Source organism: Aphelocoma coerulescens, chromosome 5, assembly GCF_041296385.1.
Source record: "Aphelocoma coerulescens isolate FSJ_1873_10779 chromosome 5, UR_Acoe_1.0, whole genome shotgun sequence".
Classification (NCBI taxonomy): Eukaryota; Metazoa; Chordata; class Aves; order Passeriformes; family Corvidae; genus Aphelocoma; species Aphelocoma coerulescens.
The window spans coordinates 23162801-23187723 of NC_091019.1; the positions used below are offsets into that span (position 1 = coordinate 23162801).

At 42.7% G+C, this 24923-nt stretch overlaps 1 protein-coding gene across 2 annotated transcripts in view; it reads right to left on the reverse strand.

Moving 5' to 3' along the window:
- PAMR1 (peptidase domain containing associated with muscle regeneration 1) overlaps nucleotides 1–24923 on the reverse strand; it is a 55983-nt gene that overhangs the window by 17052 nt on the left and 14008 nt on the right. For both annotated transcript variants that reach the window (XM_069015943.1, XM_069015941.1), the window contains exons 4-6: nucleotides 23237–23351; nucleotides 17709–17926; nucleotides 12492–12599 (exon numbers count right to left, since the gene is read on the reverse strand). In XM_069015943.1, the coding sequence (XP_068872044.1) occupies nucleotides 12492–12599; nucleotides 17709–17926; nucleotides 23237–23351 (441 nt within the window). The remainder of the gene's footprint in view (nucleotides 1–12491; nucleotides 12600–17708; nucleotides 17927–23236; nucleotides 23352–24923) is intronic.

The following is a 24923-nucleotide window of genomic DNA, read 5'->3' on the forward strand; positions in this document are numbered from 1 at the left end:
ACTGGGTAACCAGCTGGGGAATAGAGCAGCTTCTGCTGTTATGAATCCTAGCATCTTGCTGCAGAAAAAGAGAGAATTATGGACTTACATTGGAACCCCTGGGGCCACCATGCTACCTAAACCAGTCTAATGACTGTCAGAGAAAGCCTGATAGACTGAAACTGAAGAAATTTAAATAACTATCCTCAAAAAGAGGACATTTTGTCTGGAGGAAGCCTAAATTACATTCTCTTCCCCAGTGAACGCTGTCATTACTCTGCATGCTGCTAAAAGTCACAGCAACCTGTGAGCCAGAAAAACGCCTGCACAGGGATTCTGAGCATCAGGATTTTGGATCAGAGCTTTGGGGTTTCATGGTTTCACCGCAGTGGCCAACAAGTGCTCTGGAGCCAGAGAACCTAGAAGCCTGAGAAACATGGCTCCAAGATCCTGTTGCTGGAGGGAGCACAACATGCAGAGTATATGAAAGTGACTTTCTTTTCCTCTCTATGATTAAGAAAACAAAAATTAAAGGAAAAATCCAGCAGAAAATACAAATTTCTTTGAAATTTACTGCTATGAAACCATTCTAACAGAAAACTCCCAGCCAGCTCCACCTACATGAACTTCATACAGCTCACTGATATTTGCAAAGGCTGCCTACAGCCTAGCCTGCTGAAGTCAATAGTGATAAATCCCATCATGGCTGACGTTTTGACTAAGTCTAATTTGATCAAATTCTTTTCCTTGGTTTAAGTTTTGTTTGGAAGGCAAGCCTGATTATCTGAGTATCATTACATAACAGTTATCTCTGTTTTTCCAAAATTGTTTATAACATTAGAATATCTGCATTTTACTGCTGGGGATGCTACAGCAGGGAGTTACCAAGTCATTAACCTGAAGGCAAACAGTGAGTGACTGGCAGAGCTAGGAACAGTCCTGTCTTCTCCTGATATTCTTACTACATTTACATTTAAACTGACCTGACTTTGTGCAGAAATCAGCAGTAAATAATTATACCATTTTGTAATCTACATATTATTCTCAGCAGCAGGGTTTTGTCCAAAGGCAATGGAGCCATATGGGAGCAGATAGTTCAGTGTGTCTGAACACCAAGCACAAGAGTTAAGGAGGGACCCAGCCACAAGCCACTTAGCAGCTACTGCTGGGTATTGTGATTCCCTTTGCAAAGCCCCATGTGTAAAGAGCTCTTCTGAATTCAGACTTACAGAATCTGGAGTCTTCACTCAGTTTATTTCCTAATCTTGGCCCATGAGCTCTGTTGGTCCATGTAAATCTCTGATACCATTTATTCCTATGCTTATCCCTTCTCTGCCCAGCATACATCCACAAGGTGAGGATGCCCCAGGTTCTCAGAGGGTTTGCTGGCAGAGAACTGCCATGGGGGAGGGCTCAGATGGTTCTCCTGAGACATCCTCCTTTTGCAGCTTGGCATAGCAGCCAGAGATGGTTAATGCCTATCACATAAGCCCACAGAGACTAACTTTAGCCAAAAGCATAACGATATTGGCTGTCAAAATATTTTTAGAATGGCTGTATCCTCTAAGAGAATGAGGTAAGGGATTCCTGGAGGCCGTGGTTCAGAGTGCTCAAACCTGCTTTTCTATTGCTTCCCATAAGCAGTGCACAGGGCTTTCAAACTAGCATATGAGTTTGGCAAAGGATTTGATAAAATAGTCTGCACTGGGAGGTGTCAGGCCATCCTGCCATCCTGAGGCAGCGTGGCTCTGCACTCTTCTCTGCTCAGGCCTGAGAGACCTTTATGTATTAGGTCACACACACTATAAGGCAGGAACCCTGACTCTGGAATGATTCTTTAGGAGTCCCGGTGTTCTTGTCTGACTCCTTTCTGCCTTCAAGGTTCTCTGCACACTGGGATCATGGGCACATCAGAAGTCTGCTGATAGCAACACTGGCTTCGTGAGGCCCTGTAGTGCCTCGTAGAGCAAGCTGTGTAAACTGTGATGGGAATGTCCTCTCTGTGACACTGCTGACACTCTCCCTGAGTCTACAATTCTTTCAGCAAAGGCTTTGTTCCTACAAGGAGCTCAACTCACAGTGGTGGTGCTTACACTCAGGAAAGAGCCTGGCATCTTCTGATGCTCTTCTCAAGAACAACTCTCAGCTCAACATCTCCTGAATAAATGGAGCAAACACTGCAAGATCCAGCATAAGGAAACTAACATTCTTCCACCACCTCTCTGAACATCCCACCTCTCCTACACTGGAGAGCACTGATGACTAAGAAGCCACACTAAGGAGCCCAGCTGTTCTGCTCCAGATTCTGGCAAGAGCTGCATGTGAATGAGAGCCAGAGAGGCTCGATGGCATTAGCTTTGCAATGTGATCTTCATTCTTCCCCACAGCAGGAACAGACTGCTGGGAGCTGAACAGCTTTGGAGGACAGGTGGTCTCGGTCAGGACTCTGAAGAAAATGCTTTGTGGGGGTGGTGTGTGTTTACACGGGCTGTGTCTGAGGGGGCTGGTGATGACTAGAATGCTCGCTTGTCTTCTTTGATTCCTCTCAGAACTTTTACTTTTTGGACCTGACAGGCTCTGCACTTCAGATGAAAAAAGAATGTGACTGCAACTTTTAGAACAAGAAATTAGAAGAGGGTGAATGAGGAAAGCCTAGAGTGCTCAGGTTTGGATTGAAAATTAATTATTTTTAAAGCAAGACTCTCATAGCAGAGAATAAATGCTTGGAAACACTACAGTAGATCCTGTACAGGAAAGAGCATGGAAACTACTGTGATAAAAAAGGTGTTCACAGTGAGGGCAGTGTTTTCTGAACAGCTACAGGCACATATCAAAGGAGCTCTGCTCTACTTGGTCATGCCTGTCACCACACACTCAGCAATGAGTGGGTGAGGCTCTAGGCAGGGGCCTCAGAGGTACCTCAAACCTCTGTGTTATCACAGGCACTTAGCCAAGGCTAAGCGCCACAAAAGTGCTCATGTCATGGTGATCGCAATAGCTAAAAGAGCAAATGTCCCTCAGGAACTTGGCCTTCAGTATCAAATACAAGTCCTGAAGGAGTAACAATTATTCCCTGAAAGTGTGCCCATGCATTGCAGGAGCTTCCATTTAGGTTGTTGTCAAGGAAGGACTTTTGATAAACTATCTCTGTCACTTGTGTTCCAAAAGAGAGGAAACACTCTACCCTCCTTCATGCCTCTTGTGATATCCCAGGACACATCCTCCCAGCTCCATGCCCAGCTTCAGCCACAGCTCAACCAGAAGTGCTGGGGCAGACTATTCATTACAAAGGTCTTTGGCCTTAATCTGTCCCCCATGAAAGTCCTGGAAGTTCAAATCTCCTCTCGTTGCCTTTTGCCAGTCCTCACATTAATCCTGGAAATGTCAAAGGAAATCATAACAAGAGCAGCTGATCAACCAGCTCCAAGAACCAGAGAGTAGGTTTCCAGTCCTGCTCTCTGGGCCTCTTTGCTTTTGCAGTAGTTCCACCAGCTAGGAATAATTACACAAAATTATGACGTAACCCCTACTGAAAACCAAATCTTTTCATTCCCTTCCAGCCAATTGGAAGTCACCCCTGATGTTTTCTAGCTCCCTGCCTCTGTGAATGAGACCGTATCCATGAGAAAATATGCTTGGATCACTCACTGTGATTTATTCATCCGGAGGCAATTTGGAGGCTGTTGCTTACAATTAGCCACTTGATCTTTATCAGCATTGTTCCTAGCCCTTAGAAAGCTGTGTCTCTGGATACAACCTTTCCGGTACTTGGATGGCCTATTTAATTATACAACTGAACCTGTTTGTGCATGGGATACTGGAGTGGATGAAATCCTAACAATCCTCAACATTCATTTTCTCTATCAGTAGCAAGAAATAATATTTATCATAAGTTCCCTAACATGTCCCTTGGAAAACATCACAGTATCACGCTCGAGGGGAGAGGACTGTCTGCTCAGGGGGAAGATTGTAGGGCAAGAAAAAAGTGGATATGCTCATTATTACATCAAATTACAAATGAGAGAGTAAATAATCCTGAGGTGTTTCACTGTGGAGATGTCATCTTTCCAGATAAACAGGACAAGCCCAGGCAATACTGGATAAAAAAAGCACTTTAAACAAATGCATATTGCTGTGAAAAAATGTTTCTGAATGTGCATTAACTGAAACAAGAGAACAATATTTAATGATATAGATTCACCCTAACATAGCTGACAGAATACTTCATTCAGCCTTTTGCAGGGGTCTGAGCTGAATTTCGTATGGGAAGGAAGATCTGGCATTGCCCATTTTAGAAAAAGAGATGGAAATTACCAAGTGTTGAGATGAGAGTATAGGGAAAAGAAAATGATGGGAACTTAAAAGCAGAACAGTACAAAGGAAGTATCAGGGCAATTTGATTGGCTGTGAAATGGAGTTTCTGAGCTGTTGAAGAAACCAAAGTGGAGAGTGGGAGTCATAAGAAAGACCAAGTGGGATTCTGCCTGGTCAATTTTGTCGTCATTCCTGCCTCTTGGGGCCATTCTGCCTTGGCAGTGTTTTGCATCACCAGCAAACAGCATGGAAGACAATGAAATGATTCCCATGAAGGGAAGTGTGTAAGGTAGCTGCCTCAGAGATGTATGAGTGTAAAATCCTCAAGGAGGAACAAAGCTTTTTAATGAACTTGGGGGGAGGAGGAAGGGAAAGAACAAAACAGTCAGCGCTGAAGAATGCTGATTATTTCAGCGAACTTTCAAAGCAATTTTAAGGTTATCCCAAAGCACTGCAAGAGCTGCAGTCTGTATGCTTGCACCCCAGAAGTACAAGCAGTGTATCAGCAGTCTTCAGAGAGGACTGAACAGAGGGGTAGGAGGGGGAGGAAAAAAAAAAAGCAGTATTTTGGGAGGGTTCCTGCAATTGAAGCTTACAACAACATGTTTTCAGGCCATAGACACTGGAGAAAGGCCAAGCAGGAACAATTCTGACCTATTTTGTACTTTTCTTAGGGTTGTGCTTTGTTTTGGGAGGGTTAGCAGTTGCATCTAATCCATCACTGTATTATGGAGAGGTAGGTTTGGTGTTGGCATCTACCGCAGGGTGTAGGTGGTTGCTGAGTTTGGGGGTCTCCTTTGTGTCATTGGTGCTGTTTATGGTTTATTTGGGTGGAATGTCAGTGGATTATGTTTATTCTTTGTCTTTTTGTCTTTGTCCTTTTCCAGAGACCTGGGGGGATTGGTTGTTATGGTATTGGTCTTGTTTTAGTTCTTGGAGGTAGTTACTGGGGGAGTTTACTGAATGCTGAAAGTTTGGGGTGGCTGCTGTTGATAGCGGGATATGTTTTCTGTTCAATCAGATTTCAGTGGTGTAGGGATGGTTTTGGTCGGGTCTGTTACTAGCTTTATTTGTTGTTTTGGAACTTAAGGTTATCTGACATGGTCATTCAGGCAGTTTAAGGCTAGAAATCAGAGAACAGTTTAATGTAAAATACCACCTTTGGGATTTGGAGATAGAGGTTTAAGTCCTTTTTTCCTGACGTGATTTGTGGAATTCTAAGAAGAGGTGTAGTCTTCACTCACTGGTTCAGAAGACCAATGCTTTTTTCTAAACTATTGGAGTATTTTTAGAAATTGACTATTATGTTTTTCTAGGGCTCCAGTAATGGGGAAGAGGATTAGGAGGGTGGCGAAGCAGGTGAGGGAGGCTAGCTGGCCAACAATGATGAATGGTTGATACAGACAGAGATCCTAAATCTAAAATCTACTCTGGGCCCTTCTCTCAGTTCTTCTAGCTCCAAAAAACCCAAAAGCTACATCTCCTCATGCTCAGCTTGGAGGCAGAAAGCATCTCCATCAGCAACTTAACAATTGCATGCCAGCCCCCCATACTCTGTGACCTTAGCAAAAGGTGGGGCTGAGCTTGAAGTGTGCCAGTGATGCAGACTGGTTTTTGGCCTGTATGTGGTTATTCTGTGCTGAAAAGCTGTTCCATGCCATGCTTTAGAGGAGGCTTGTCAGAGACACTCAGCCTCCTAAGTGATGCAGTGGTGAAATGACAGGCAAAAGTATCTTTGTTCCATCCAGTGTGGCAAAAATACCTGGGATGTAGCTTGGCCCAACCTGTCCTCCTGATACTGATTCATCTTTCCACATGGCAAGTCATACCAGGGAGAATCCTATGGAGAGTTTTATCTCTAAGATGTCTTAGCAGACTGAGGAAAAAGTTCAATATTGTTTTGGGGTGGGCAAGTAGAGATTCCCTATGAATATACTTAATGGAGTTAGGAAGTACACTTCTTTTCCCATGGCAGGCCTATCCTTGGATGGATTACATCAACAAAGAGACAATTTCTGGTTTATTTAGATGATAGCAATGCCTGGAGCTATGCTCTGGGCAGAATAGCATGGGGTTTTACCAGATATGTTATACTTTTTGAAAAACTAAAAAAATTGTCTAGTTAATTGACACTGAGGAAATAACAGAGGGACAAGAGGGGCTGACAGTAAAGCAGATGTTCTGTCTCTTTCAGTCTTGCTGTCAGTGATGCTTACGCACTGGAGTTTCAAAACACTATACAATTACTATGAGATCACACACTGTTAAATGGTATGAGCACCTTCCTCCCAGAGTGCATGACTTACCCAATCCAACAGTCTTACTGATGGAACCAAGGGAAAGACCAGTCCTAGGGAGCAGTTTTCTGCAAGTTGATTTACAAGCAGCTGTAGTTTAGTGGCTGATTCAGATGTTTGTGGCAACATCCATCCTCAGGCATCAACATAATTTTTCTCTTAGGTGTTTCTGTCCTCCTATGAGGTGTCTTGGTTGTTTGTGTAACAGGGGCTGCACAGCTTTAGTTTATTGCTCAGTGAATTAAGACAACCCGAAATGGATGTTAGGTTATCTTAAAGCACCAGACATAATGTTTGGTGGTTTGGCAGTTTCTGTGTGAACAGTTCCAACATCCTTCTAACCAAGGGAGAAATCTCCAGGAAATATACTGAACTGCAAACTGGGAGCAGAAATCTCTACCTCCATCTCAACCGAAGCCCTTCAAATTCCTGCACTAGGCACTAACCAATACAGATTGCCTTGTAAACACGATTCTCCTGGAAAGGAGTACGCTGTGGGGCAGTGAGTATGCTGTGAAGCAGGATGGGGAAGCAAGGATAACATCCTAGCAAACATCTAGGCAGCATCAAAATGTTCTTCTGATCAGCTCAGTAAAACAAAGGAGGGCATTATGCACCAGAACTGAACTCTGAAGTGACTTATTAAAAACCTCTCCATATTATGTTCCCTCTCAGAGGCAGTTCCAAGAAGGTTCTGGAGAACAGCCACCTCGTGTGGGCACACTACAGAGCTGCTGCATGACAAGCTAAAGGCTGGTGCTGTGTTAAGCTTGTAGCCCCTAATGGATCTTCAAAACTCGAGAACTGCCACATTAAGTGAAAGGTTTTTGTGTGGGTCTCAAGGCAGGTGAACCCTTGGATTGTAACAGTGATGAAGGCCACTAGCCTTTACTCCTTAGCAGCTCCAGGTATTTATGTCCTTCAACAGCAGGAGCAGGGTTTTTATTTCCCATCCCATACACATATGCCTATAGGAAGGACAGTGGAAATGAGGTGAAGAAGGAGTGGCATTAATGTCATCTCTTTGACATAGCCACCAAAAAAAAATGACCTTGACACAAGTGAGGAAGGACTCTGTCCCTTTAAAAAAAGCTGTTACAAATGTTTTTCCACTGGAAAAACCAGGCAAAGCCCAACAAACAATCAAAAAAAAACCCCAAAAAAAACAAAAAACAAAAACAAAAACAAACAAAAAAAAAAACCAAAAAAACAACAACAACAAAAAAACAAACCCAAACCTTCCCAATGGCAGCCCCAGAAGCAGGCAAATTAAGAGTCATATTTCTATTTGGAACACTTTCCCTAACTGGAACAGGACTGATTTCCAGGACAACGTGGCAAGAAAGGAGTCAGGGGCATTTATTTTGTAATACCTGAAGTTCTCCATTGTAATCATGCAGTGTAGGGTAACGTGAGCTGCAAATGGTGGCTCAGTACATACCAGTGATTATACACTGATATTTAACTGATAATTAAACACTTATGCAGTGATTATGGCACTCCTTGAAATCTATTACTGAGAATCGTTCTGACAAAATTTTTAAAAAAACCCCAAGTGTTCTATTAAAAGACTCTGTGTTACATGTCCATGGTTAGGTAAGAAAACTAGGTTTAATGCCCAGAACCTTTCCCCAGTGTCTCATCCTAAGCTCTGCTGGGTTTCAAACTCTTGTCTAGCTTATGCCAAGCACTGACAGCTGGGCTCCTTTCTCCCCCAGCAGAACAGGGGGTGGGGTGTGGTTGGTGGGATGTTAATGCTTCCTCCCTATCTTAGCTATCAGTCACTCTGATAAGATGAACGCCTCCCTAAGAACCAGCCCAAGTCACAGATGCATGGGGCCAAAAAAGATGGAAGTGGATTATATCAGCACTGAGGAAAGGCCTGAAAGCTATATTCAGAGGCCTGTTGGCACACAGTAAGGCCAGCCCTAGCAACATCAAAGGCTACAGCAAGGAGTTAGTTTATATAGTTTTGTCAGTTGGATTAGACTCTTCATTAGGATGCAGAACAAACCTCTTCTACTTGGCAGACAGGAGCGAGAAACAGAATAAAAATGGAAATCAGATCTCAGCCCTGAATTCCCCATTCAGCGACGCTCTTCTTATTTGCGTAGGAACTCCAGTTCGCCTGGCTTTGTTTGAAATAAAGGTAACAGGAAATTTCTGGGCAGGATGAGGTCAAGGTCTCTTGCTTTGGGGCCAGCAAGCCCTGGGAGGACTCTTGAGTCAGAACAGCCCGTCCTAGGAGGAGGACAAGCAGAGGGCAAGAGCATTTGCTATGGGGTACCAGTAATACCATTTCTACATCTGCATCCTCAGCAGGCAAACTCAACAGGGTGACTTTGGAAAAGACTTCTCTTAGTTTGAGTTGAACAAGTAGTTGTCATGCTGTACAGAGTCATGGACAGTCTGACAACAGAGTAGATGGCTTTCAGCATCCAGGCTGTGCACTAGTCAGCTTGCTACTATTGCCCTGCATCTTTGGATGAAGTTGCTGGTCTGTCTCAGTGTACTTGCAGGCTAGGAGAACAAGATTATCTGATTTTGTGGGTTCCTAATGCCTCTGACAGCATTAAAATCCACAAAGGTCAAAGAGAAAAGCCTGAGTTGGATCTCAATCATGTCAACATGGTTAAGGGGTCACTGGGAGGGCTATGTAGGCACACTGCAAATTCACTTTAAGATCAGAAAGAAGCCCAAGTATTTAAAACAGGAATTTGTTTTCTCTACCTACTGTATCGTGATAACAAAGCATGCTGATCTGTAAGAATGTATTTTTTGCTATGCTTAGGATTTGTCTTTATTGTGTTTGGGGTCAGAAGATAGAAGGTTAGCATTTGTTTTACAATTTCATAAATTATTTTTAACAGTCTCTGGAGTGAAATCAGACATATTTATATAAAATATTTCTTGCTCTGAAACAGGACTCACTGAAATATATTAGCAGCTGTCAGAAAGATACATGTCTACATTTCACTCCATGCTGTTGAAGCCTTTAAATCACTATATTAGCCCTTCAAATTGTAAACAAAATGTTAATTTCCTGGCTGCTATAGTAGAAGATAAAAAGAGACTGCTTGTTGTAAGTAACCTGTACCTTGAATTATTTTATTAATACTGCAAATTGTAAGTGACAGAGCAATTAGGGTTAAATATGACCCCAGGAAAGCAGCTTGACCAATGCTGATCATCCTGCTAAATAGATGGAATTTAATTTAATGGAGGAAACAATAGGTTCCCTGTGGTTTATCTCATTAAAGTGATTTCCATAATTCCAATAGTGATTCCCACATCTTTAAAATTAAACTTGGTAACAGACAAAAAGACAGAGCTGCATTGGGCTAGTAAGGGACTTAAAAATTGTCTGATTCTATCATGAAACACCCATTGCTAAATTTATTGAATTTGGCCTTAACTTATTCCTCAATGAGATAATCTCACAGTCTCCCTTCATCTGAACTATGTCCCTTGGATTTCTTTAAAACCCTCATATCTCTCTGGGTACCTTCTGTTGCACCACCTCAGAGCTTCTACATGCACTTAACATTAAGGGGCTCTAATTTTCTTCTCTCTTATACCTATTTTTCATCCATTAACTTTAATGGGATTGCACATTACTTACTCCAAAAAAACCAGACTGAAAAAAAGTCACTCTTATAGTGTCCAAAGTAATATTCCGTATTCCAAAAGTGATTATTTTATGACAGTTTTCTGCAGAAATAAATTTATTTCCCTTGGCTCCACCTCACAAGACAGCACTTTTGCTGAAAGACCTAACAGAAAGAAAGATTCTGAGGAAGACACAATCTCTCTAACATTTAAACTAAAAGGCTGGTCAGGAAACTACAACTAGTTTTCAAAGGATTATAGCTGTAGATATTTTTCCCAGTTCTTCCTTTTCTTCTTAAAAAAGCAAACCAAACTTTAATTTTCTGACTTTTCTCCCCATACATTGGAAAATACTTAGGATGCATTTTGGCAAAACTGAAGGAAATATCTTAAGAAAAAAAAAATTACTTGAAGCCAGAGAGAAAAAATATTTGCCATGATGTTTTCCAGCTGTGAGGTTTGCTATTCACATAGAAGGCAGCAATATAGGTGCTGGAAAACAATATTATGCCTAGCATAAGCAAAAGGCAAACATATAGCCACAAACATCATAAAGTAACAGAATTTTGTCTACTGAAATCATTCTTTCACAAATCAAACTACAGTATTCCCATCAAGTTAAAAATCTCACTGTATATATGTTTAAGTGTCTCCTCTATTTCATCCTGTTACTACCTGTACCTTTCATTGCTTACAATGATGGAAGTCTCATCCTATTGTTTTTCAACTATCTCCCCTGTTGTTTGCTGTGTGAAGTTTCTACACTGGAATTACAAAAGAAAGTCAGTAAAAGAATATGAGCTTCATTCCTCGCCATGCCGGTACTGTAGAGCCTGCCAAAACTAGGGCTGAGGTTTGCTGGAAATGTAATTACTTGAAATTTCAGTTGGTTCTGAATCAGACAGGAATCTTTCCTTTTTTTTAAACTCTGTTCTAAAGTAGCAGAACTAATCTTGCTGAGCAGTTGCAAAGAGCTCAGGAGGTTCCAGTCCCTAAATGACCTGCTAAACGACTACTCCCAGGAAAGAGGCTGTCAGCAGAAGAGACAGACACTCTTAGTCCTGAGGTTAGGAACCTTCAATTTTTAGCAACCTCTTCCCTACAGAAAATATACCAGGAATCTGTGCGAACTGGCAGAAGGTGGCATGCTGTTCAGAAACAAAATTTTTTCAGATTTACAGAAAATACAAAATGATTTCTCCTCATTTCTGAGCTACTTCTGGAAACGGAAAGGTCTTTTACCTCAAAATGATTCATCAAAGGAGGTATTACGCCACTATGATTTAACTCCCCTGATGAAATAAAAGAAATTCCAGGAGATAAATCTACTCCTAACACTGGCATATGTGGGGGAAAGATTTTGAAGTGAGGTTTGGTGTATCAGTTCCTCTGATGCAGAACTGAAAACTCTGCTAGTAGGCAAGGCATTGTGTGTTTTATGGGCAGAGGAATGCCACAGCAGGATACAGTAAGCCATGCTTTCTGTCTTGGGCCAAATATGATCCCAAGTGGATTTCACTACTGCCACTGAAATCCTCCATGGTCAGCTCTAGCTCAGTGACTTTAAATATTTCAGAAGGCTCCTTTCAACTAGTATAGATGGTATAGCCTTTACCATGACATATATTACAAAATTCTTACTTCCTCGTGCTCTTTTGAGCCCTGTTAGGTGAAGATTTTTTCATGCATGAAGAAGTAAATCACTGGAACAGACAATTGATTTGAATCCAGTTATTTTACAAATCACTTGTCAGGACAAAACCAGGTGTATGACTATAGGTACAGTGAGGACTACCAACACAGATATGGACAGAATCTACCCTTTTTCATTAGTTTTGATCTCAAGTCTCTCTCATTCATGGTGCCAAAATTCTACTTTTCAGATGGTTATGAGGGAAGATGAATTTCCTATGTCTGACTCAGTCTAGAGCATTAAGCACAGGGCTCAGCTGGGGTATGTGTTTTTAGTAGAGAACAGCTGATCCACATAGTGGAAAGCAGCAGGCAGGGATACCTCTGTCTGATAATGCTAATCCATTACAAAGATTTCTTGTGTGCAGCTTCCCAGCTCCAAGTCTGTTTTACCTTTTTACACATTGACATAAAGCTCCAGAATGATTCAGTGGAAATCTTCATGAACTGCAAGAAAACTGTCTTTAAAAATGCCACAAGAAGCTCAGTGCCTTCTCTGGCTCTGTGACTGACCAAACCTACACACCAATGGCACTCCTAACAATTAACACATTAGTGACAACCCTGGAGGCTGGTCATGTACACAGAGCCTGTACTCACAGTTTTCACAGCGATTCCCTGTATAGCCAGCCAGACAGGCACACTTGTAGGTACTGCTTTTGTCTAGAATGCACGTCCCATCATGAAGACATGGAGATGAAGAACAAGCTGTAAAAGAAAAGCAAGAATGTTCATGTTCTCTTGTAGGATGGGGAACTCTGTTTTTCCTCATGGTAGTTGTATCTTGGGGTAAATTACCTTTGGTTAGAAGTTAGGAAGACACAGTAAAGGGCCTGATGCACGTCAAAAATTCTTCTTCTCTTACTTAACTAGAGAAGGGATCTAGTAGGGATAAGCAATTATTTTCCCAGTATACATTACTTTTACCATTTCCCTTTAACTGCAGTCAAGTGGTGAGAAAGATTTATGGAAGGAAAATAATTTACATCAAGTTCAATTAATGTTTAAAGCTTAGCCTAAATTAAAGAATTTTAATAGCAACCTACAGTTTTCCTGCCATTCAACCCAGAGTTTAGGGATAAGTTCTGGGATCCATGGGTTTTGAGGTTTTTTTTGTGTCTCAGATCTTGTTGTTTTAGATTTTGGGAGTTGTTTTTTCCCTGGGAAACTCTTGCATACAATAATCTAACAGTGATACACATCAAACTGTACACACTAGCATAACTTAACATCAGAATGTGTAACTGTGCATTAAATATCAGCAAATTCCATTGTGTAATAACACGTTTTTTGGTGCCTGTTCTAAGGGGAGATGAGTGAATAGGTCTGTTGTGGTTTAACCCCAGCTCGCAGATAAGTACCACGCAGCCACACACCCACCCACCACCTCTGGTGGGGAGGAGAATTGAGAAAGAAAGAATAAACCTCATCAGTTGAGACATTAATAGTTTAATAATTGAAATAAAATATGATGATGATGGTGATAATAATAATAGGAATAATAATTACATTGAAAGGGGTAGAGTGAGAGAGAAATAACACTGGAGAGAAAAAACTATCCAGAACACAGTTGTTCACCCCGCCACTGACTGAAGCCCAGCCCCTCCCCAAGCAGCAAACCGTGCTCCCAAACAAATCCCCCCAGTTTATATGCTGAGCATGATATTCTGTGGTATGGAATATCCCTTTGGCCAGTTTGGGTCAGCTGTCCTGGCCATGCTCCCTCCCAGCTTCTTGTGCAACTCCTCACCAGCAAAGCAGGGGAAACTGAAAAGTCCTTGATTTAGAGTAAGCACTACTTAACAATCACTAAAATATTAGTGTGTTATCATACAAAATCCAAACCACAATATGGCCTCCTGAGGGACACCACTTGTCACTGATGTCCACTGGGGCATTGAGCTGTTGACCACTACCCTCTAGATCTAACCATCCAAACAATTGCTCATCCACTGAACAGTTCACCCATCAAATCCATCTCTCTCCAGTTTAGCCAGAAGGATGTTGTGGCCATGCCCAAAGGCCTTACGAAAGTCCACAGAGATGGCATCTGTAGCCCTTCCCTTGTGCACTGATGTAGTCCCTCCACTGTAGAAAGCCACTAAATTGGTCAGGTAGCACTTGCCCCTGGTGAAGCTGTTCTGGCTGTTCCAAGTCACCTCCCTGTCCTCCATGTGCCTTATCACAGCTTTTAGGAGGATCTGTTCCATGAACTTCCCAGGCATAGAGGTGAGGCTGACAGGTCAGTAGTTTCTGGGGTCCTTCTTTCTATCCCTTTCTGAAAATGGGTGCATTTTTATCTCTTTTCCAGTCACCAGGAACTTCATCTAACTGCCATGACTTTTCAAATATCATGAAAAGGGACTTGGAAACTACATCAGCAAATTCCCTCAGGACTCTGGGATGCATGTCATCAGGTCCCATAGACTTACAGATGTTCAGGTTCCTCAGGAGGTCACAACACTGATCTTCTCTTACGGTGGGAAGGACTTTGCTGCCCCAGTCCTTGCCTTGCAATCCATCTGCTTGAGAAGTGTGGGGAGAACATGCCAGCGATGACTGTGTCAAAAGAGACAGGCTCTGGCCCTCCCTGCAGCCAGACCTGGATGGCTCCATGTTTATGTGGGAGCCTTGCCTGGGTGGCCACCTCCTTCCTGGTGCATGCAGAGGACATAGCTCCTGCCAAGGGGACACCATGGCTGCGCTCCCTCCCAGGGGGTGCTGACCTCTGCCTGGGCTCAGCTCTGCAGCTGCAGCAGGACCTTGCCCTCCCTGCGCTCCCAAGGTGCCGTGAACGGCCGCACACCCCTGGCTGCTCCGGGGCTGCACTGAAAGGCATGGGCGTACAGAGGGGTGCTCCTTCTGGCAATGTGCAGATCTCCTCAGCACCTCCCACAAGCTGCTCGGGTGTCTCCCACCTCAGGAAAAGCCCCCATGTGCCAGGATCTGTCACTGCCACCATATGGACCGACCTCAGAGCAGCTTCTCTCGGAGAAGTTTCTTATATCCAGATGGCATGAGGTAAAAATATATATAGATGCCACATATGGATTTCTCTGCAGGTTTCATGTGGTGATGTAAGAGCAATTTATACATGGCCAGGCAATGAATATCTTCCACGTCTCATTGAAGATTAAGGCCTGACTAAATACAGTAATTAATTTGTTAAAATAAAAAATATATATGGCAATTATACTAATGTAAAATATCACTGAGAAAGGGAAGGAGAAGCAGAAGATTCCTTACAGACTGACATTTTGTAGTCACTGGTTGAAGCTAGTGAAACTTTGTCTTTTTCCCAGTTTTGTCTCATGATTCGGGAAAAGTAAGCATGTCTAGTGAAGAAGGGTAAGTGTCAGATACTCCTTGAAAATGTCTGAAACTAAAAACCACTAAATATTTTTTCTGTTTTAAGGAGTCTTGATTTCCTGGCTTAAGTCAAACAACAAGGGACAATACTACAAAGTTTAAAGCCACTATGTTTTATTGCTAGCTTGGGGGTACAGAAAGGAAGGCGTTATTGAAAGTGAGTAACAGGCTTCCATCTAACTGGATCCAGCATATGTCTAATCCTTAAGAGACTCTGATAGCTCCCCATCTGGCCTCCCATGCTTCTCATCTGAATTCTGTTGAGTGACTTCTAGTCACTCATGCCAATTACTGGTTCCCATTTCACACTTGGCATGGGATGGGACCTAGCACCTGCCGCCAGACTAGGCAGCACAGCAGGTTGTGTGGTTTCATCCTTTAATAACTACACACAGAGTGACCTTTCCTAAAGGGGATATAGGCTTTGCAGCTTATTTTGTATCAATCAAGACCTTTCTGGCATTTGAACCAGTGATCTCTGTCCAGTCAGTGCCCCTGCTTCAGCAAACTATGACTTCTAAGCCAGTACAGAGCTCATAGGAAGAGGCATAGGAAGAGGAGGCAGAAAAGGAAGGAATTAACTTTTGACATGTTTCTTCAGTGCTTTCCACTACACCACAAAGCTGCTGGGGACACCAGATCATGTCCTAGTTCACATCCTGTAAGCACCTCTGGTGCTGCTGCTCTCACCTGCAGCATAGGGAATTGCTTTAATAAGCCCCATGAAATCTGTTCTGGGGACCTTGGCTCTTCCACAGTGCTGTGCACAGAGGGAAATTTCAGGGCAAATGCTTCAGTTTTCAATGTGCTGCCAGAGCTTTCGATCCTGTGCTGTCCCCGCTTTCAATTCTACGCTGCCCGATGCACACTGTATTCTTCCCTTAAATGGTCCTGCTGGCCAGGTTAGTGCTCCACATAAAAAGACACTGGGAGTGTTTGAAAAGCCTTTCACTGCACTACACATTAGACCAGAACAGCCTCTTAATAAAGTGCACAAATAGAGCTCCTCACAAACTCTGAGAAGCCCTTTACAATGTGCTCTGTGTGGATTACCACACTTGCAGCCTCACAGCCTCAGAATAATTACCATTCAAAATGGGGCGGAAATAAAGTACTCAACAATATTCGAATACCGAGTGTTCCCTGCTGGGCAGAGAAAACAGAACCAATTCAGCTTGCACCATATGGAAAATGTTAGTTCCCTGAGTGTAGGCAGCCCTTATGCAACATAGCCCACGCCACATTCATTTGTTCTATATCACCTCTCCTGCTGTAAGCCCAGGCAAACTATCAATAGCTAACTGCTTCTGCCAACAGATACTAAAGGTGGCATTTGAAGAACAGGGCAGGCTGAGAAATGGCATAGGTGCTGCATCCAGAAGTATGAACATTTCAGATTGCTAGTTGCACCTCGGATCACTGTTAAGAGCTGATGCACTCCAGGTTTGTATATTTATATAAGGGTTATATAAACTATCTAAATTTCCTGAGCCAGATATACCCTGGATGACCTCATGAAATGTGGGTCACCAGGGTGTACAAAAGGCAAGTTATGGTGAGTCATAGATCCTGCGGGGTTTAGCTATGGCAAAGCAGCACAGTCTGATTAACCTTCTGTGCCAGGAGAACTGTAGATAGATTTGACCACAATTCCTTACACAGCTAAACAAGGAAGATCCAGGAAGAGTGCAGAGGCTGCCGCAAATACGATGGCGAAATCGTATCGAGGAGCCAGCTGCACTCTCAGTACTATTTTGTAGCCAGAAAGAGACTATGGAAAGCAATGTAGGGGAGTCAAGCACTGAGTAGTAACAAAACCAGTAATTCTGGAGCCCTCCTTCTGTCATTCATAACACTGAGATCATCACAGAAGGGGAAACGCCTCTTCATTTTTTTTTTTTTCTTTAAGAAAATAATCCGTTCTATGTACACACTTGGGGGGTTTTTTTTTGTTTGTTTTGGTCTTGGTTGTTGGGTAGTTTTTTTAATTCCTAATGGTACATGAGCCAACACAAGAGTTCTGTCAGGGCATTTTCACTGAGCTATCTATGAGACTTTGCATAAGGCTTTTGCTACTTGAGACAGTGGCTCTGCTCCTGCATACAGCATTGAGCAATTCTGCCATTGCAGATACACATGCCCCTTCCTCTACTTCCTTCTGTGCTCTTAATTCTTCGATTCAAACGGAAAAGTCACACAAAACAGCAGCTTTTCTCTGCTGGCTGATGTGCTTGTTCTTCACACAAGTAGAAGGAATTTAGTCTTCTTTAGAAGAGCCTCACATTCACATGCCATCTGACAGCTTTTGAATCTTCCCCACACTGACTTTATGTAAGTTGCTGCTGGCAACACAGCATGAAAGTTTTTAATGAAGCAAAACAGGGAAAGAGATTAGTGAAATTGAATTAATGAGAATGAGTGGCATGTTCCACTTTCATATTATTTTACCTGTAATTTCTTCAAAGACAGCATGAAATCCGTCAAAGTTCTTGGACCCATCAGACTGGAAGAGGACATGGAGTGAAGACCCAGTGCTTCGGATAGGAGGCGGCCTCTCATTTCCACAGAATTTCTTTATTATTCGACTGTCCAAATTGTCCCCATCACGGATCTCCACATAGTCATACTGGCACATATAGTCAAACTCCAGGCTCAGCATGGAAAATCTTGGGGAACAAGGACAAACAGTCAGACTGCTTACCTGTGCACCCTGAATACTACTTTTTTGGATATTTAGGTATTTAGGGCCTACCCCCTCAGTGAATCAACAACTCCCTAACCACATGAAGACCCCTTACTCATCTCAATTTTTGCATCATGATCCCTGGAATCTGGCTCCACTCTATAGAGTTGCTCCATGAGACCATTCAAGTGTCAGAAGAGTGAAGTCTAAATTGAAGTCATACAGTCTGTCCAAATGCATCAGGTCCCTAACCATAATACAATGTCAGAACTTTCATCCAGGGCCAGGCACTGCAGGGGGCATATTTCTATTGTGGCTGTTTGCTAAAGATTGTTCTGTTTGCCCTAAATAAAGTTCTAAGTCCTGAAAGTTATGGTATCAAATAACAAGGTTCAAAAGCTATTTACATTGTGATGTTCAGAAGTCGGCAATTAGGGATACAAGGAAAGCCTGGGGATGCAACAGAAGCAGAAACAGCCAGAGAAACAGAATCAAAATACCACAGCACGTTTTGCATTAGAAAGAAAAATGGTAGTAAATCCCCAATGGGTGGCACTTGCCTGTCTTTTGAGTGCAGAAATAAGGCACAGGAATTAGTGCAGAAGGGAAATACTTAAAGCCTTTTCCCACAATGTCTGTCCTTTCCTAGCTTCGATCCAGCCACTGTGCAAGGCTTTTGTTCATTAAGAGCCATGCTATATGCTGCTATTGGAATTCAGGTGGGCACAGAGCCAAAGCACCCCACCAGAATATGAATGAGAAACAGAGCGAACAACACCAAGTGCTTCTGGAGAATGTGCAATGGTCAGGGGGCTGGGCTCAGCTCTGCTACAGCAGGAAAAGGAGAAGAAATGGGCCTGGGAGAGGCCATGCTGCTAATTGTTCAGCAGGATATTTTATAAATGAAACTCGTTATGTACTTGATCTTCCTGAGGACTCCTAACACTGCAGACGTGTATCTAGGATTAGGCTGTATCTCCCTCATTGCCTATTCCAGTGTGGGCCTAGTGGTTTGCAAAGACTGCATTTTCACACCAAAGAGGTGAGAAGAATTTTGGATCTGCTCCTGGACCTCACAGTCTGAAGGGAAGAGAGTTCTGGAATCTATTTCCTACTCTTCTCATCTTGAGACTCAGGCCCCCCTATTAAGGAGGCCCCCATGTTATGTGAAATTACCTTTCTTTGACAACTCATAAGCTGACTTAAGAAGCCTCTTCACTCAGTCACCTTTGTTCTGTTCACATGGTTGGTTTTTGAGCATCAGGACTACGCTACCTACAGAGAAACAACTGAGCAGTTGTAGGAAGCTACACCAGTGGAGCAGACCCCTTCATTTTTTAAATCATCTGATGGAATGTAGAATAAAAAAAAAAATGACATCTGCTTTAAATATGAATTAGAGAGAGATAATTCAACTTAGCTTTGCATAAAATGCATGAGTTGAATTCTAGTTCTGTCAGGTTTGTCAGAGATGTCCTCACAGGTTATACACCACATTTTCAAAACATTCTTTCGCTGGTGAAACATACCCCAGGGATCTACCCTTATGGAAGTTACAGAGCAATACAAATTAACCCATTCATCTTCGTCATACTTATCAGGCTATAGTTTATCCTGACCCAATCCTATAAATATTTTCTGATTTTCTGAACTGGTACATTTCTGATTAAAATTAAGTATGTGTGCAAGTATAGAAGAAAAATTTCTGGAATGCCCACCATGTATTGGGAGCAGTATTATTTATAGACGTAAAGGTAAACTGTGTCTTGATGTGTGTCCCTGAACAAAGAATATCAAGACATATGCACAGAGAATGAAAGAACCATACACAGAATATTGGTTTTAATTGTTTGCTTTCTCTATTTTAAAAAATGAAGAAAACAGAGTGGAAAATGTGAAAGGCATAGGCATTCTGACTTGCATTTTATTTAACTTGGCATAGAAGCAGATACACTGTACTGACGACATGGGATCCCGTGATTAAGACTCAGAATTGGCAGGTCAGGAAACTTGCCAAAGCTTTTAAAAACCTCCTGGCTACAGCCCAGCTGACAGGACCCTTTACAGACCATGAGGTCTATTGCTGCTTAAGCCACAGGTACACATAATGCAATGAATCTCAGTTTCCTCACCAGTGGAAGTGTAACTATATCATAATTCTCTTGGATATTATAAAACTAAGCATGCTAATTTTGTGCTACAGGTCATCAGACACAAAATGGAATGCAAAGTATTGTCTTGATTTCATCAGTGTCTGCAGTGTGCATACACTGGACAGCCCCTCTGAGGAAAGCTTCTAGCCAAAGCATATATTTAAAACTGCATCTCTGCTGAGGCACTAAAGAATAGAATTGAAAATTGTGAGCTACTTCTACTGTGATATGACATCCCTGACATGGCTCAGGCTGAGGGAGCCTATACATCACAACCCAAAAAAACTCCCAGGCTGGCAAAAAAAGCAGATAAAACAAACTACCACCATAACATGGACACTATTTATCAAAACAGCTCTACTAAGCCAACCCCCAAAGGACTGCATGGCACAGCTTAAAGCAAAGGAAGATTTATCTGTGCTCCCTGGAGTTTTACTCTTCCTGCCCTATGTAAGCAAAGACAACCACTTTGTTGGCTGTCTGTATTATGTTGTCCCCATCCCTGCCCTTGCAAGCCAGGGTGGCAGCAAACAGGATTTGTGCCCAGAGAGAATGAAAATAGGAGTTCTTTTGTTGGCAGTTGTGCTGATTCAGCACAGTGTTGGCTGTGCATTACAGCTCTAAGCAGTTACCACCCACAGAGGGGATCAGCACGTTTGTATGAAAATACAGTGAAGGAAATGTGGATGGCAGACCCAGGAGGCAGGCTCTGGTGGTTTGCTTAGGTGAGCCTGCCCTTGTCTGTAGGAGCAGACAAAAGGTGAAGTTTCAGGTTAAATGTACATGCTTTCCACAATATCTAACTGCTGAAGTACCTCGATGGACAGCTCTGAGGTGGTGCACCTTGAAGATGTCAGCTGACTCAGAACACACTACAGGTTACCTTGTGAGGACCTCCTGTTCCATCTTTGCCATGAAGGTTTCCTCTATGCCTCCTGCAGGACTTGCAGGGTGGCAGGGTTAACTGTGGACATTCAGGAGAGTTCCTAGGAGTGCTGTGTCATCTACTGAGATTTTTAGGTATTCAGACATTAGGCTCATCATCAGGCTAGGCAAAGGGCTTTAGGCTTCTCCAACATTACCCAGCTCAGATAAATTAGATGCTAACAACAGAAGTTTGGTAGTTCAGGCTTCCCTCTTGGAAATTTCACAGTTGGAATGTAACATTATGTCACATCAAGGTGATATCTAGTATTATGTTTGTTTGATTGCAGAAAGGATGGACATGGGGAGGAAGAGAAAGGCACTCTTGTGTTAAAGTTTTGCATCTTCTGCAACAGCAAAGTTGGACAGTGAACTGTGAACCATACCGTGAACTGTACAGATCTAATGTGACATTTACATCCTCCTAGGCTGCGTGTGGGTGGCCCTCAGGGTTTAGAATGGAAGTTTGATTTCTCTAAAGAGTTAGTACATCTGTTAATTTTACAGCACTCCCCATTCTACTGCTTTGAAAAGAGATTAGTTTCCTTAATGCAGCTACAGCAAGTTCTGCCCTTTGATATAGTGTCCTGTTTTAAAACATTTTGTCCCTTTCTTGCACCTTGTGTCTGATGCCATCTGGCTGTTAACACTTTACCTAGAGATGGGTGCATTCAACAGTTACGTGCATGCACAGGATCCATTTCCACTCTCACGCCCATCCCCACAACAGTGAAGCCAGAGTGACACCTGTAGCTCCTGAAGCACTTTTTAAAGCTCACAAATGACAAAGCCCTGTTCAGAAATGCAAAAAAAAATCACCTCCCTAAGCTTGTGCTGTGCAAATCATACACCTCACCAAAAATATCTCTTAAAAACAAGGCAAGTACAACCTATGCATGCTGAGACTGATGCAAACTTATGTCATGAGAACACAAAACTCCTCCTCACAGCATTGCTCCTGTGCCTTCTACACAATGCTATCCAGGCAATAATTGCTCATAACTACACAATAGGCTTGCATTTGCAGGTCTGAAAAAAGCGCATTAGTGTGGAAAAACCCCAGGCTCTTCTATTCAATGGATTTGTTGTTCTTCCTCTCATTTAGTTTGTCTTCAAACATATAGGAACATATTTATACTGTTTAAACATATTTTAACTGTTTGTGTATCTAGCATAGTTCTGCCTGGGCTCCAAAGTCGGTGAAATATTGATGTGAAGGGTTTAGCTACTCTTTTTATTATATTAGCTAGTGTGTTTCGAATATATCCCCTGCCATACTTCCTGCTGCATGTGTGAGCACCCTGCTGCACACATGTGAAAAGATTATTAATTACCCCAACAAAAGGCTCTCTTGCACTAGGCAGCAACTGGGAGTTTGAGTCATTAGGGGTGGGTTGACAGGTTTAAGCATACACAGGTCAGAAGAGCGATGACAGGACAATAGGACACAAGCTGTGTGAGTGAAAGTTTAGGCTAGATATTAGGAAAAAAATAATCACAGAAAGAGTGATGGGGCATTGGAATGGGCTGCTCAGGAAGGTGATGGAGTCACTGTCCCTGGAGGTGTTTAAAAAAAGACTGGATGTGGCACTGAGTGCCATGGTTGAGTTGGTAAGGTGGTGTTAGGTCATAGGTTGGACTTGATGTTCTCAAAGGTGTTTTCCAACCTAGTTAATTGTATGATTCTGTGATTCTGACTTGCAGGAGAACCAATCACATCCTCCAGCCATAGGAATGGTGAGAGGAATAACTGAGGCTGATAGAAGACAGGGCTGGTGAAATGAGTGAAAAAAAAATAACAGAGGGAAAATGTAGGCTAAATGCAAGGCAGGACCCATGGGCAACTCTCTCCTTGCATGAGACATCATATTAAAATGTTCCTAGTTCATCCTGGTACAGTCTTCAGAAAATATTGGGTACTCTGCTGTCAAGGTCTTGAAAAGACCTCTAAAGAGACACATTTTACCCAATGCCTTAGAAATTCTCCTTAGCATCCAGCTGTCCTAAATGGGAATTGAAAGCACAGCACTGATTTGTCCAGTGCCTGTCCATCACAAGCCAGACCATAGGAAAGAGGCGTGGTGTCAAACGCAAAGTGGTTGTTATACCTTCACTGCCCCAGGGCTCACAGCTGCTGACCCTCATTGACTCTTGGTTATCCACATGCCCCAATGTCCACCTGAAGTCAGTGCTGGCTGAAAGTCAGTAGGACCCACCTTAATTCAATGTTAAATCCAGCTTGAACATGGATAGTCCATTCACATCGTGCATTCAGTGGGTAACCCTCCAGCAAAATCTGACCTCTAGAAGCCCGAAGAACCTGCCCGCACCCTGGGGAGCAAAAAACCAAAAAAAATTGTGTGAAGGACCTGCAAGAGACATTTGAACAAAATATATGTAGAAACAACACTTGAATGAGAAGACAAGATGGCTTGGGAAGATACACTCCTTCTTACAAGGCAGTGTATAAAATATTGGGACAGCCACACAATAGTTGTAAAGAGTTATGACTATATTGAAGTATTGTCTATGCTAAGAGTACCACTGGGAAAGCTGTAGTTGATTGCTTCTCCCTGGTTTGCAATGTAGCCCCATGAAACCATTTCTTGCAGCTTTTGCCTCTCTGTTAATTAGCCCACCCACTCACCTGGCTGATGCCCTAGCTCAGAACAGTTTTGATGGAGCCCATGTTGACATTTGCAACCCCTGAAGCTGAGGGAGCTGGTGGGAAAGTGACAAAACTACAATGAACACTTGAATTAGCTCAAGTGAGCAAAAGAATGAGAGAAAAATCTGTGGCACCCAACATCATGGTTTCTAGTCCTTCATAAGGAGACTCTAGGAGGAAAAAGAGCTGATGTATTCCCAGAAGACACATTTGTCCTCAGGATTCACTACATCATCCTTTCATGTTAATGCCACCATGCCAGTGAAGATATATAAACATCACAGCTCCTCTGTCATCACTGTGACACTGATGACTCAGTGTGACACATACAGAATATACAGCCCTTATCCCTTCTTTCAGGTTCATTCTTATCCTTCCTCTAGTCTTGTTCCACTCTGCCTGTGCTGCTCTCAGTTTTTCACGATACTATGGAATGTACTTCAGTGCCCAGCACCAACAGGATAAGATGAAGTGTTTCAGTCATTTGTGCCCAGTCTAAGAAAACCATCAGAGGACAATGAGCTGTACAAACAGCAGACAAGGTCACACCGGGGAAGCAATATCTTTTCATGACTATCCTGCAGCTGTCCCTAGGCATCTGTCCAGGGATAGTTATCCTAATTCCTCATCTTGAATGCTGAACATTTTTAGCCCAGAGAGTTCTCTCACCTTCAGTAACCTCTCCCTTTTTCCCAGCTATAAAATATGGCTAATGATATTTTCCTCTGTGGAAGATGAAAAGTTGCTTAGTGATTTTTGCAGAACTTACTGTGATCTGTACATGCAAGTCCTAGCAAAATGCACAGTTAAATCACTATGTACCAGACAGAGCTAATTTCTCAGTTTCTATTTTCCTGACTACATCTTTCCGAGTGGATTCTTGCACATGGCTACATCCCCTGGTAAGCCTTCTGTTGGTTTCTGGAGTATGAGGCTGTATCTGTAAGCCAAAAATTGCAATTCAGTCTAACAGCGTCACCTAATCAGGAGAGCCTACACACCACAGATGAGGATAAGTAAAAAGTCAAATCACCCAAAAGACCTCCACAGCAATTCTCTCACTTCTTTTTACCTCTTTAGTCCAACAGAACTGCTGCTTCCGTCTGTCTCCCTAGAGAAACCCACAGCTTTTAACCAGTAACCCCAGATGAATGTTTCCTACTGAAACAGCGGGTTTGAACACTCGCCTCCGGGCCCTTCCTTCCCTAGGGAGAAAGGGTGACAGTGACCTGATT